This window comes from Myodes glareolus, chromosome 2, assembly GCF_982192425.1.
Source record: "Myodes glareolus chromosome 2, mMyoGla1.1, whole genome shotgun sequence".
NCBI lineage: Eukaryota > Metazoa > Chordata > Mammalia > Rodentia > Cricetidae > Myodes > Myodes glareolus.
The window spans coordinates 124,895,120-124,906,301 of NC_142027.1; the positions used below are offsets into that span (position 1 = coordinate 124,895,120).

At 50.5% G+C, this 11,182-nt stretch overlaps 1 protein-coding gene across 4 annotated transcripts in view; it reads left to right on the forward strand.

Annotated features, from left to right (window-relative positions):
* Positions 1-7,871, forward strand: part of Camkk2 (calcium/calmodulin dependent protein kinase kinase 2) — a 47,641-nt gene extending 39,770 nt beyond the window's left edge. For 2 of the 4 annotated variants that reach the window (XM_085679544.2, XM_085679543.2), the window contains 3 exons: positions 3,988-4,088; positions 4,530-4,572; positions 7,277-7,871. In XM_085679544.2, the coding sequence (XP_085535670.2) occupies positions 3,988-4,088; positions 4,530-4,572; positions 7,277-7,450 (318 nt within the window). In that variant the 3' untranslated portion in view covers positions 7,451-7,871. The remainder of the gene's footprint in view (positions 1-3,987; positions 4,089-4,529; positions 4,573-7,276) is intronic. The other 2 variants (XM_085679550.2, XM_085679556.2) reach the window with 1 other exon arrangement.
* Positions 7,872-11,182: the final 3,311 nt, after the last annotated feature.

Here is an 11,182-nt window from a genome sequence, read left to right on the forward strand (position 1 = left end):
AAGGTGAGGACTGGGGCCTTGGAGTTCAAGGCAGGGTTCTCAGCTGCTGAGGGCTCCAGAGCAGCTAACTTGGCATGTCTCACATCTGCCACGTGGGTAGTTCTCACACTGCAGAAAGTTCTTCCCGATCTTGTGACATAGGGTTTCACGAGGGAGACACCGGGCTCTTTTTTGTGACCTTGAATCTGGGTCCTAGCTCTGGGAGAAGGAAGTAGTCTTCAAGCCTCAGTTTGGAAACTCTAGGAGCCACCCCATTGCCAGCCCCCAGGAGGGTGTCTGACTCCAGGAGGGAGATGGGAGGCTCAGGGGTTCAGGCTCCGAGCATCCACAGACTTCTCGGGAGCCCAGGTTATGTTTGGCCAGGCCCAGCCCCAGCAGAAAAGCAGCCCCGGTCTCAAGGGCCCTTTTGGGAGTCTGGGAGTTGGCCCTGCTCTCTTTGCTTGCCTGCTCTCTCGCTCACTCCACGCTGTCTATTGCCTCCTTTAGAACTTAGGCTCCAGGGCCGGGCACTCATCCATGCCTCCTCTTTTCCCACCCGGGGCTCTGCATGACCTCCACTCACAGACTCACCCACCAACTTCCCTCTCCTAGTCTACCCTTCACCCACTCACCCTGTCCCGTGCCTTTCTGTTTCCCCTGAACACTGGAGGGAGAGCGCCTGGCCCGGGGATCTGGAGTAGGTTACTATTTGTAAGTGGTTCCTTAGGGCGGGGAACAGCTGTGAGCACAGCACACGTGTTCTCTGGCTCCAGCGGGAGGCAGATGGTCATGCCAAGGAGCACGTGTCTGGTGTAATAGAGGGACTGACAGAGGGACAGATCCTGTGATGGGTCAGAGGGGGCTGGAGAGAGAGCTCGGTGATTACAGCACCTGCTCTTCTTCCAGAGGACCCAGGTTTGAGTCCCAGTACTCAGAGCTTATAGCTGGCTGTAACTCCGGTTTCGGGGGATCTGAAACCTCTTGGCCTCTGTGGGTACCAGGCATGCAAGTGGTGCACAGATATACATGTAGGCAAAACACTCAATCACATAATATAAAAATTGGAAAAAAGAAATGAATGAACACAGAATGGCAGGGTGTAACCTGCTGAGAGAGCGCACAGGGAGTGAGAGCAATATCAAACAAGAGACTCCCAGAAAGCCCACACTGCTGAAGGATGAAGGTAGAGGTTTAAATCTCCACCCCAGCAGCACAGGAAGAGAGGTAGCAGGTGCTGGGAAGTGTCTGTGTTGGGAGATACGTGGTTTGTCCCTGTCGTTACTGAGTACCTGTCGTTACTGAGTACCTGTCGTTACTGAGTACCTGTCGTTACTGAGTACCTGTCGTTACTGAGTACCTGTCGTTACTGAGTGCCTGTCACATGCCAGTCTTGAGATGACAAAGTTGAGCTGGTACCAGTTCTCACAAGCTCCAACCTTGTGAGAAAGATGGACCCAGAGAGCAACCTTCCCATGCAATCAGAGGCCAGTGCAGGGTGCTGAAGGGGAGGCTGACAGAAAGCGCAGCCAGGGCACACCACCTACCAAAGCCCAGAGGAAGGGGCCAGTCAGTCACTGTAAGCCTCTCTGGATTAGACTTCTAATCTCCATTGGCTTTCCTTGCCAGTCTTTGGCATTTGGGACATTGACAGTACCGCACAATCCTCACCACCCTGCTGTGAGATGTTCTTATCAAGTCAGAAGAAACAGTCATTCTCCATGTCGTTCCCCCCTCCCCCGTAGATGCTCCACTTTTTGCCTCTCTTGATCTGTGCTGGACATTTGGTGTCTGGAATCCTGCGCTGTGTGGCTTTTACTAGTGTCAGGTTTCTGAGGTTCACCCTGTGGTAGCTGTGTGGGTGCGTCATTCCTGAGTACTCAGCAGTACTGATGTGCTGCAGTTTTTACATTTTGCAATTGATGGACATTTGAATATTTCTACTTTTTTATTTTTCCCCTTACATTTGAAGATTTTTTAAAAATTCTGTGTATTTGTGTGTGTATGATGAATATGGATGCACATTCATGCATACATGAAGGCCAGAAGAGGGCATCAGATCCCTCGGAGCTGGAGTTAGAGGCATGCTTGGGATGCCACACAAGCCCAGCAACCCGAGTGCAGATCCCCAGAACCCATGTAAAATGTCAGACTAATCTCAGCACATCCTGACAAGAAGACGTGAGGCAGGCAGGAGAATCTTCTGGAAGCTTTCTTGCCAGCTAGCCCGGCACACACAGCAGTGAACAGCTAGAGAGACCCCTCTCACACAAGGTGGAAGGCAAGGCCCAACAGCAGGGCCTGTCCTCTACCTCCACACATGTGCGCCCTACATACACACACCGCACATGTGCACCCTACATACACGTACCACACATGTGCACCCTATATCTACACACACTGCACATGTGCACCCTACATCTACACACACCACACATGTGCACCCTACATACACGCACCACACATGTGCACCCTATATCTACACACACTGCACATGTGCACCCTACATCTACACACACCACACATGTGCACCCTACATACACACACCACACATGTGCGCCCTACATCATTTACACACACCACAAATAAAAAGTCTGAAAACCATTTCAGGGGCTGAAAAGATGGCGCAGCCATCTACACCCACATAGCAGCTCACAACTGTCAGTAACTCTTGTTCCAGGGGATCCACCACCCTCTTCTGGTCTCTATACATAGGAAATATTTAAAAACAAAACAAACCAGGCCATGGCACGCTTGCCTTTAATCCCAGCACTCAGGAGGCAGAGATAGGTAGATCTTTGTGAGTTCAAGGCCAGCCTGGTCTACAAGATCTCATTCCAGGACAGCTAGGGCTGTTATCCAGAGAAACCCTGTCTCAAAAAACAAAATAAAACAAAACACAACAACAACAACAAAAGAAACTCTTTTAGGGTCTGGAGAAGTGGCTAGGAATACTCACTGCTCTTGCAGAGTACCCAGCACACATGTGCAGTTTATAATATCTACCCTTAACTTCCATGGGAACTAGCACCTTCTTCTCACCTTCAGGTATGTAGACAGTGCACATACATACATACAGGAATCATTCATATACATAAAATAAAAAATCTAATTTAAAAACAATTAGACACAAAAGGCTAGTAACAGTATGGTTCTGTGTGTAGGAAATGCCCAGAATATGTATGTGTGTGTGTGTGTGTATAGACAGGAAGATTCGTAGTTACTAAGGGCTGTGTGGGGAAGGATTCGGGGAATGACTACTGAAACTGGATTAAGGTGATGTGAATATACTAAAACCCACTCAGTGTATACAGTTGGTTTCCACATCTATAAATTCAGCTAACCGCCGATCAAAAATACATGAAAAAAGAAAATTGGGTTTACACCAGACACATAAACCTGACTTGTTGTCATGCTCTAACTGATTAGCTTCAGCGATCAACAAAGTGTTTGTATTATGTTCTGTGTTCTGGATTAGCTCAAGATGGTGTAAAGTACACTGGATAATACGCAGACATTATTTACAAATACTGAACTCCTTTCTATAAGAGGCTTGAGCATCCATAGGTTTTGGTAGCTCTGGACTCTTAAAATGGTGAGTTTATCTTGTGTGAATTCACTCACAATTTTGAAAACACATCATCTCTTCCCTGAGAATTGTGATATAAAATAGCTTCTTTCTTGTGGGATGGAGTAGGATGATCTCAGGTGTCTTTCAGCGGTGGCTAAGGGACACATAGCCAGCTCTCTGGGAACACAGGGTCTTGGGCCTGGGTAGGCTGGAACTGGATCACGACAGCCACTGTCTGAGCCTGGACCTTAGAGCAGCCAGGGAGTGGGCTCCAGGAAGTTAGCTGCTCCTAGGCTCAGGACGGCTCTGGCTGGTGGCTCCTGTGTAGAAAGGGCCTGCAAGAGTCATGAGCCCTGGGAGCTGGCAGGGGCCAAAGAGAAGAGGGTGTGTGGAACTTCCTGTGGCCCAGCCATCACCGCCCCCTCTTCCTTCTCCCTCAGATCCTAGTGAAGACCATGATTCGGAAACGCTCCTTCGGGAACCCATTTGAGGGCAGCCGGCGGGAGGAACGTTCCTTGTCAGCACCTGGAAACCTGCTCACGTGAGTGACCCCCACCTTCTTTCCAGTCCTGGGGAGGGAGACTATAAGTTAGGTCTGGGCCACCCCAGGAGAGACATACTGGGGATGTCAGTCGACCCTGGCTTTGCTCGTATAGCCTCCTTAGCTCAGCCAGCATCCATCTGTTGGCAGTGTACACACCCTGAAACTTCAGCCTCCCCCAAGAACTTGCTCTTTCACTGGGGCATTCTGGGTTGCAGCAATCTGTGGCCCCGGAAACATGAGTATTTTGGGGCATTATGATGGATGCGTCACATGGTCTCACTCTGGGACTTTCTGTGTGAACACGTGTGCATTCACCTGCTCACATAGACTACCCTGGTATAGGTTCTGTGTCAGATGCTGGGGTCTACTGTCTCTGGGGTGTGGGGCATCCCCAGGGTCCCGTCTCACTTCCCTTTTCCCTTCCTCCGGCAATTCCAGCAAAAAACCAACCAGGGAATGGGAGCCCTTGTCTGAGCCCAAGGTAATGCCTGTCTGCCTGCCTGTGCCATCGCCTCCCCTACGCTGGGGCCTGGGGGCGGGCATCTGCAGAGCACGTGGGCATCTCCACCAGGCAGATGTGCCTTCAGCCTGAGCTGCTGTGCCTGGTTCACCGAGGGCCTCTAGGCTTACAATAAGGGGCATCTAGGGGCTTGGGTCCCATGGCGTGTCATGCATGTGGGCTGGGCTGCGGTGCATGGCGCTCCACCCGGAATGCCTGTAAACTTACCCAGGTCTTCAGGCCCAACTGGATAGCTGCGTAGCTCAGCACATCAATGCCATTGAAGGTCTACTGTGGCCCGGGACTGTGCTCTAAGTGTGCACACATCAGGCCTGCTGCACTCTGGCTCTTCGCTAGGGCTCTCTCTGCAGCTCTGGTGGGTTAAATCCTAGAACTAAATCCATCTGTCTGTGACCTTAGTCAGGTCGGAGCTTTCTCCTACCTGCCTGCATATCTATCAGGCAGTGTTACCTACAACTTCCAGAGCAGATGAACACTTTTGCTGGGTAGACCCGTTTGGTAACCCTGTTCCAAGTGCCTCCTTCAGGACACTGACCCTGATGAGGCTGCCTGACTCTGTTGGGAGCCCCTGTCAGCCACTTCTCTTGTTAAAAGTAACTTTATTGGAGACAGGGAGATCGTTAAGTTGTTAAGAGTGTTTTCCACACAAGCATGAGGACTTGAGTTCAACCAGAACCCATGTAAAATACCAGGTGAGGTAGCATGAGTTTTCTGGGGAGGTGGAGACAGGCAGATCCCTAGAGCTGACTGTTTAGTCAGCCTAGCTTCAAAAAACAAAGTGGATGGCACCTGAAGTTGACCTCTGGGTTCCATGCATTTGTGAGCATTTACATACACATACCATAGCTTTATCAAAGGTGGGACTGGAGCTCTTCAGTAGAGTACTCACCTAGTGTGCCCAGCGCCGTGCATCTCATCATCCCCAGCACTGCAAACAAATGAAGAGCTCAGTTTTACTAATGTAGCCCCATAGCTCATCACTGTAAACTGTGCAGTACAGTCCCTGTGTAGCCATCAGGACAGTTCCAGCCCAAGAAGGAACCTTCCTCCTTTGAGCTATCTCCACTCAAACCTCTCGGTTTCCGGTATCCACTGATGCACGTTCAGTTTTCTACAGATTTGCCCATTCTGGAGGGTTTTGTAAGTGGGATAATAGTACAGTATGTGGCCTTTCATGTCTGCCTTCTTTGTCTCAGCAGCATGTTTCCAAGGCCCATCCACAGGGCAGCATCTGTCAGTACTCCTTGCTGTTCATAACCAAGTAGTATTTATATGGGTAGTAATATTTGGGTCCATTGGTGGAAGGTGTTTCTCTCTTGGCTGTCACAAATGAGTGAGCCTGCTGTGAACTTTGTATGCAAGAACTATTTTCTTCTCGTTGGGTGTTGGTTTATATGAGGATGTTCATTGGCCACCTGTATCCTAGGAGCCAGGGGCTCGTGTGATGTAGGAGAACACCTGTTGTTTGGAATAGTGTTTTTGAGATGAGAGCCGGGGAGGTGTGTCCAGATTAGCATTAGACAGGTGGCTGCCTTGTCCCCACCTTGTTCCCAGATGACCTGCAGCCTCACCCTTGTGTTATGAGAAATGGACCTTGTCTTCTTTCTCTGGTAAGGCCAAAACCAAGGCTGCCTACCGACTCCGAGCAAAGTTTTCTCTACGTTTCTTTTTTTGTTGGTTTGTTTTTCACTGAGATCAGAATGGCGTGATATCAGCAGACTAAGACTGCTCGGTGCTCTCGTGCTCCTTCATTCCCTAGGCAGCAGACACAGCATCACCCTAGGGCTGCCTGCCAGGGCTGGGCATTTGTAGAACTTACTTGTGGAAGATCCTGAGCCAAGGTCTGTCTGCAGCGAGACCTGGCATGCATCAGTTGGCAGCTTTGAGGGCAGGCATTCTTCCCAGGAACCTCACCTCTGGAATATAAAAACCAAAGAGCAGATAATGTAATTCTCAAACATAAGTGTTTCTTCCTTAGGGACACAGGGACACCACAGTTTACCTTCCCTATGTAGGGACAGAGGCCTCTGTTTGGGTCGAGCATAGAGATCGTTGCTGAGAATGGACAGCAGCCCCGAGTGGCAAGGCCAGGGACTCTTCCTACAAGGGGCTCTGCTTGAAAGAAGCCTGGGGCCAGGTTCCCTCCTCAGAACCCCCTTCTGTCTGCTGAAACTCCATCCCTGCTGGCCTCCAGGCAGGTCTAGTGGCTGTAAAGGTTCTTCTGAGTGGGGAGCGGGTAGTGGGGATGAACTGGGTGTTGTAGGCTTTTCCTACAGTTCATATAGGCCTGGCGCTGCCCCAGCAGCTCACTGTGGAGTGACTGGGAAAAAGTGTCCCAGTGTCCGCCCTACAGCCACTTCTAGCCTAGAGTAAAGATGGACCTCAGAGAGCACGCCCCACTGTAGACCCTGCCGTGAATTGGGCTGTTCATAAGTAGTTTGGTACCAGTTTTATAGTTCTTTGCTTTTTGGGGTAAATCTTGCTCCTCCATTTATAGAGGAGGTAACGTCGGCTTTGAGATATTTAAGTGAGCCAGTAGAAATGGGGAGCACATCTAAGAGCGGATGTGACCCCCAGGGGTAGAGACCTGCAAAGGTGGGAGACCGGCCAGGGCCCCGCCATCATTTCTCCAAGTCTTAATGTTGATTTTCTGTTCGGTGAGCAGGAAACAAGGCAGCGAAGACAGCCTACGGGGCCCCGAGCCAACCCCTGTGGGGGAGGAGGAAGTACTCTTGTGAAAGGTGGTCCCTGCGTGGAAAGTTGGGGAGCTCCGGCCCCTGGCTCCCCACCACGCATGCCTCCACTGCAGCCTGAGGAGGCGGCGATGGAGCTGGAGTAACTGCCTGGATCACCCGACCTCGCATGCCTGGCTGTGTGGCCCTGCACGGGTCTGCTGCACCCTGCGTTTCCATAGCAGCATGTCCTACGGAAACCAAGCACGTGTGTAGAGCCTTGACCGTCATCTCTGGTTATCCAGGTTGTTTGTGTGTTTGTTTTGGGATTTTTGGGGGGGGTGTGTGTGTGCGTGCGTGTATGTGTTTGTGTGTGTATGTGGTTTTTCTTTTTTTTTTTTTCTCCTTTGTTGTCTAAGGGGACAAAGAAAAAAAAAAGGACATGACTCCATGACGTCGATTTTGGCTGCTGGTTGGCCGGACCGGCGGGTGAGGAGTTGCAAACCAACATGCATTTGGGGACAATTGCTTTTTAAAACATTTTATGCCAAAACAAAAAAAAAAACCTTCATTGAGAATTCAGAACCATGTCGGATGTACCAAGTGAATGTGTGTGGGGTTTGAGCTGCGTGGAGAATCAGGTGGAGAAACTCCTGCTGGCTGGGGCGGCACTTGAGAGGGAGTGGAAGGTTCAGCGTGACCCTTCCGGGACTATGGGAGAACAGGGCCGGCCTCAGGAGCTGCAGGGAACTTCAGTGTGATTTATTTGTAATGAGGACTTTTTAATTTTTTTTTTTTTTTATGGATAAAATTCTAGTCAGGAAAGCTAAAAGGGCTTGCAGTTGAAGTGCTTGAGGGGGTTCTGCTACCCTGAAAGAGCACTCGGCAGCTGTGGTGGCAAAGGCTCGTCTAGAGAACTGAACATTCCTTCACATTCGCTGCTCGCGGTGGGTCTCTGAGGTTATCAGCTCAGCTCATTTTCTTTGTAAACTGGCAAAGACCTCAGGGTGAAGGCCTGCACTTTCATGTACATTACATGGCTTAGACTCTGCAGATGTTCCCATGTCTCTAACTAGCCTGGACTCTGGAGACATCACAGGTTACATATTGGAGCTTCCAGGGTCTGTCACCTTCCGCCATGCCATTGTGTGATGGGGACTGAGCGCCAACGAAACCTGTGCCTGTATATTAGCAGCTTTGCTTGTTTGTTACCTGTGTATTCTAGAGACTGTAAGGTTTCTCCTCTCTTAAATACTGTCTGGTTGACACAGTCAAGGAAACATCACTTTCCCGTGGGCCACTTTCCTGTGGGCAATACTGTCACTCAGCTTAGGCACAGATGGCTATCCTTAGGATCAGAGCTTTAGTGTGACCCACACAGTGACATCAGGGAGCCATTGTACAGAAAAGCGTCAAAACCCAGAACGTTCCTCAGGGCAAAGGACGTTTTTTTGTTTTGTTTTGTTGTTTTGTTTTGTTTTCTTTTTTTTTTTTTTTTGTGGCCAGAGGCCTAGAGAGTAAACATAGACCTTTTTGACTTCCAGCCAATATTGGAAGTTTGATAGAGGTTTGGGTGAGTACCCAGGGCCGCAGAGGAAACCATGACGTTTAAGGGGCCTTCCAGACTCTGCTTTTCATGTTTTGGAACGATCTGGTAATGATTGTCTTGTCAGTAACCGGGCTCAGAAGACTGCTTTCTGGGAGTCTCTGTCTGGTGAGCGGCCGTGCAGGCCGTCCTGCAGAGGCCGGAGCGAGGCCTGTCCCCACTGCCTGGACACATGCAGAGCCCAGGCGTTCCTGGCGTCCAGAGGTTTTCTTAAGCTCTCGACTGTAGTATGGCCAGGCCTTTCTTGTTGTCACATAAGCAATTAGAATTAGAGCAAAGACTCCAGGGTGGGTGGGGTGGGTGGCTGACCCTCTCACCGCTTGCATTGTCTCTGTGACCAAGGACTTCCTATCAGTTTCCCTCTTTTAAATTTAAGGAGAAATAACCCAGTAGCTTTAACCCTTCTGGCCACAGATGGGGTTCCCCTAGTTTGCAATAAGCACCTTGTGGTAGTTAAAGCTAACAGGCCCTGAGGCTCAGTCCCAGCCTGTCTGCCTGGACTCTGGCTTGGCCTAATGGCCGCCTGGGAGGACAGGCATTGTGTGGAGCTCTCCAGAACTCTTCTTGTGTTTACACAGCCCTACTGGGCAATGCCCTTTCTCCCGCCAGGGAACTTCCCTTCCGAGGTGTCGGAAATGGGTTGCCGGCAGTCAGGCAGCACCGGGGTTGAGAGGTCCACATTGGGTAACTTTTTTCTTAAACAATGAAACACCAAAGAAAGCTGTGGAAAGGAGCGCCCCTCTCGCTCCCATCCTGCCTTGCTGCCTGCCGTGGAAAATGTAAGAAAGAGGTCTGGCCATGACTGGAGCACTAGAGCACAAACATTGTTTTCAAAAGCGTTGTCAGGCTGCCTGGCAACTTTTGTGTGGGCAGATACAATGCCTGCACTTCCTTCTGTGCTGGTTCATCCATGGTTAATATATAGGCAACCCTGGCCCGCACCTACGCCTTGAAGGAAGCACAAGTCCTCCCCCCTTTTTCTCTGTCTTTTCTGCCTCCCCCATCCATCCCGCAGGCTACCAGTGGCCCCTAGACACCTTACAGAGCCCCTCGTCACTTAGGGCTACAGAGGCCAGCTCCCTACTGGTCTGGCCTTTCCAGGGACAGAGCTCTTGTCCCCGAACCTTCCTAGAATGAGAACATTTGTACCAGTTGACACCAGGTTAGGCCCGTGCCCTCGCCCATCTTCCTGAGGGCATCTTTACATTGCCAGTGCAGAGCCAGAGCCTCCATTGCTCCCAAGGTGCTAGGGAAGATTGCTGGTCCCCTCTTCTCCAGCTTCGTGAGCTGAGTGTCGTGGGACTTTGGACTTTTCCGTTTGGTGACTGATGGCCTCTGCTTCTGTTTGATTGCCCCGGACCCTCTCTACTATGCATTTTCCTTTTATCAGGTGTACAGAGTTAAATACTGTGTATTTATCACTTACAAGTACATGAACTGAAGAGAAAAGACAAGCTTGCGGTTGTTTTCCCACAGGTGATTAAGCTTCTCTGTAAACTTGAAATAAACAGACAGCAAAATGGTGCAAAGCCTGGGCCTGCTGGGGTGCTTCTATCGGTGACTGTCCTTTTGTGGTGTTTCTGCTTATGTTGGCATTCCAGATCCCCTGATGTAGGCATGGCATGAGGTGTCCCTAATCAGCGTGATTTGTAGACCAACTGTATGCACAGTTCTTGGAAGCAGGGCAGAGTGCGTATTCCTGGGTCCCATGTAACTGCTCTGCAGGTCCGAGTGTGGAGGTAAGGGTAGCATTCTGGGAGGTTGGACAGGTGAGCACATCGCATTAGGTGCATGTCCTATGGCCTGACATTGTTTTCCTGGCTTTGAACTTTACTTTCAAAAAAGTCCTATACCAAACTACAGAAATGGGCTGTTGTCAGGCGTGGTGCTCGTGCCTCCAGTCCCCATACTCGGGAGGCTGAGGCAGGGGGATACCAAGTTCCAGGCCAGGCTAGGCTGCATAGTGAGATTCTATCTAAAAGTAAGACATAGAGGCTCTTCAGACTCAAGGGGAGGTTCCTGAGAATCTGAGGCTGTGGAAAACCCATTCCTTGGGGTTCATCACTGTGCAGGCTTCAGGGAGTCCTGAAAGCCCACTCATGCACGTACGGTTGAAGGATCCTGTCACCAGCTCCCATTGAAGAGGTGTGCCAGTGAGTAGAGCTGCAGACGAATGCAAGGTGACCCGGGTGAGGGAAGTGAACGGTGCCCCAAACATCCACTCTCTCTCCCTACCCGAGGAGGCGCCAGCACTCGCAGCCTTTGCAGCCGTGAGCAAAGCGTTTGTCTTCTC